Here is a 2,157-nt window from a genome sequence, read left to right on the forward strand (position 1 = left end):
TAGGGTTGGTGCCCTACTCCTTGAGCCACAGGCATCACCCTGTCTGGCTATTTTTTTTATTTTTAGTAGAGGAGGGTTCTCTCTCTGCTCAGGCTGCTCTTGAACTTCACAGTTCAGGCAGTCCACTCACTGCAGCCTCCCACATTGCTAGGATTATAGGCATGAGCCACCATACCTGGCCTTTATTGTTTTTCTTATTTAACATTGTCTACTTTAATAAGCATTATTTCCCAGTACTTAATTTTAGGAGTAGAGATTTAATCTATTTGTGATTAGTGTCATATATAAAAAAAGAAAGACACCTGGGAGGAAATTTTATTACTAACCTTAGATCTAAAACGTATTCATTGAGATGAGATAGAAGAATGAGAAGATTCTTGGGATAAAATAAACTGAGGAGGTTTATCAAATAATTTTAATGTTACCATCACTAGAAGACCTAAAAAAGAAGAGAGTAGATGACCTGAGCATGTGTGGAATGTTTGGTGCTGAAGGAATGTTAAGAGGGAATTTGCTGTGAATAGAAGGACTACATAGCTACAGAAAGCACCTGTGTGAATTTATAGAACATAAATGTGGCACAGAGGTATAGGTGACAGAACCCCCCCCCTTTTTTCCTGGTGGTTCCAGTGGGGCTCCTTGTGGTGTGTTTATAATTTTTGTGTTTGTCTCAGCACTGTGCAGCTGTAGAGGGAGAGGTTAAGAGTGTGGACTCTGGGTCTAGAAAATCATATATTGAGCTGTTACTGCTTGCCAGGCACTGAGCTAAGCACTAGGGACACTGTCTTTTTCAAGACAGGTGGAACCACTCTTCTCTTAGGACATTCTAGTGGGGAAAACAAATGAAGACATAGACAAAGGAAAAATAAATAACGATGGAGAGTGACGTTTGAAGGGTTGGAGATAGCAGCTCAAGGCAAGGCAGCTGGGAAGGTGGGAAAGCAGCTTTGGGCAGAGGAAGTAGTTTCTATTCCTTGACCTCCAACTTTTCTCATGTTTGTTTTGATTTCCAAATCAAGAGGTAAGTTCACACCGAAGAAGTGGTAAATACAGAATATTATGTGTAGAGTTTTCATCCTTTTTTTTTTTTGCAGTTTTTGGCTGAGGCTGGGTTTGAACCCGCCACCTCCAGCATATGGGGCCGGCACCCTACTCCTTTGAGCCACAGGCACTGCCCTCCTTTTTTTTTTTTTAATTTAGAGTTTGTGTTGGCTGATTTTGTACTTTTTGTAATTATTACATTAACGGAAAGAAGAAAGAAATAGCAGATGTATACTTGGAAACTTCTTTTTTTTAATCTGCAGATGACTGCAAGAGGAAAGGTGGGGACGAGTCAGCCTCCGAAGAGAATCAGTTTAGTGATGATGAATATAAGACTCCTCTTGCCACACCTCCCAACACCCCACCTCCTGAGACAAGCAACAGCAATGGAGAGAAAACACCTCCATTTTCTGGAGTTGAATTCAGTGAAGAACAGCTTCAAGCACATTTAATGAGCACAAAGATGTATGAGAGGTACTCCCTGTCATTTATGGACCTCCAGATCATGGTCGGACGTGTAAAAGACAATTGGAAGCATGTCCAGGATATTGATGTGGGACCAACCCATGTGGTAGAAAAATTCAATGTTCATCTGCAGTTAGAACGTCGATTGATTTATACTTCAGATCCCAAGTACCCAGGAGCTGTGCTCTCAGGCAACTTACCAGACTTAAAAATCCACATCAATGAAGATAAGGTATCTGCTCTAAAGAATTGCTTTGCTCTTCTTACTACACCAGAAATGAGGACTTCTGACACTCATATTAAAGAGAAGATTTTTCCCCAAGAGGAACAGCGGGGAACTTTGCAAGACTCAGTGATGAACTTAACCCAGAGCATCGTGCTGTTGGAGCAGCATGCCCGAGAGGTTCTGGTGGAGTCGCAGCTCCTCCTGGCAGAATTTAAAGTGAACTGTATGCAGCTTGGTGTTGAGAGCAACGGCCGGTACATTTCTGTGCTCAAGGTGTTTGGTACCAACGCTCACTTTGTAAAGAGGCCTTATGATGCTGAGGTCTCCCTAACTGTTCATGGTTTGCTTCTGGTGGATACCATGCAGACATATGGTGCTGATTTTGACCTTTTGATGGCTTCACATAAGAACTTGAGTTTTGATAT

General features: G+C 41.9%; 1 protein-coding gene across 1 annotated transcript in view; it reads left to right on the forward strand.

Moving 5' to 3' along the window:
• The window catches only part of VPS13D (vacuolar protein sorting 13 homolog D), a 275,140-nt gene that overhangs the window by 43,768 nt on the left and 229,215 nt on the right, over nt 1-2,157 (forward strand). The window contains 1 exon segment of the mRNA XM_023515148.1: nt 1,305-2,155. Coding sequence (XP_023370916.1) covers nt 1,305-2,155 — 851 coding nt within the window.

Source organism: Otolemur garnettii, unplaced genomic scaffold (assembly GCF_000181295.1).
Source record: "Otolemur garnettii isolate 467f Iridium unplaced genomic scaffold, OtoGar3 scaffold00067, whole genome shotgun sequence".
Lineage (NCBI taxonomy): Eukaryota > Metazoa > Chordata > Mammalia > Primates > Galagidae > Otolemur > Otolemur garnettii.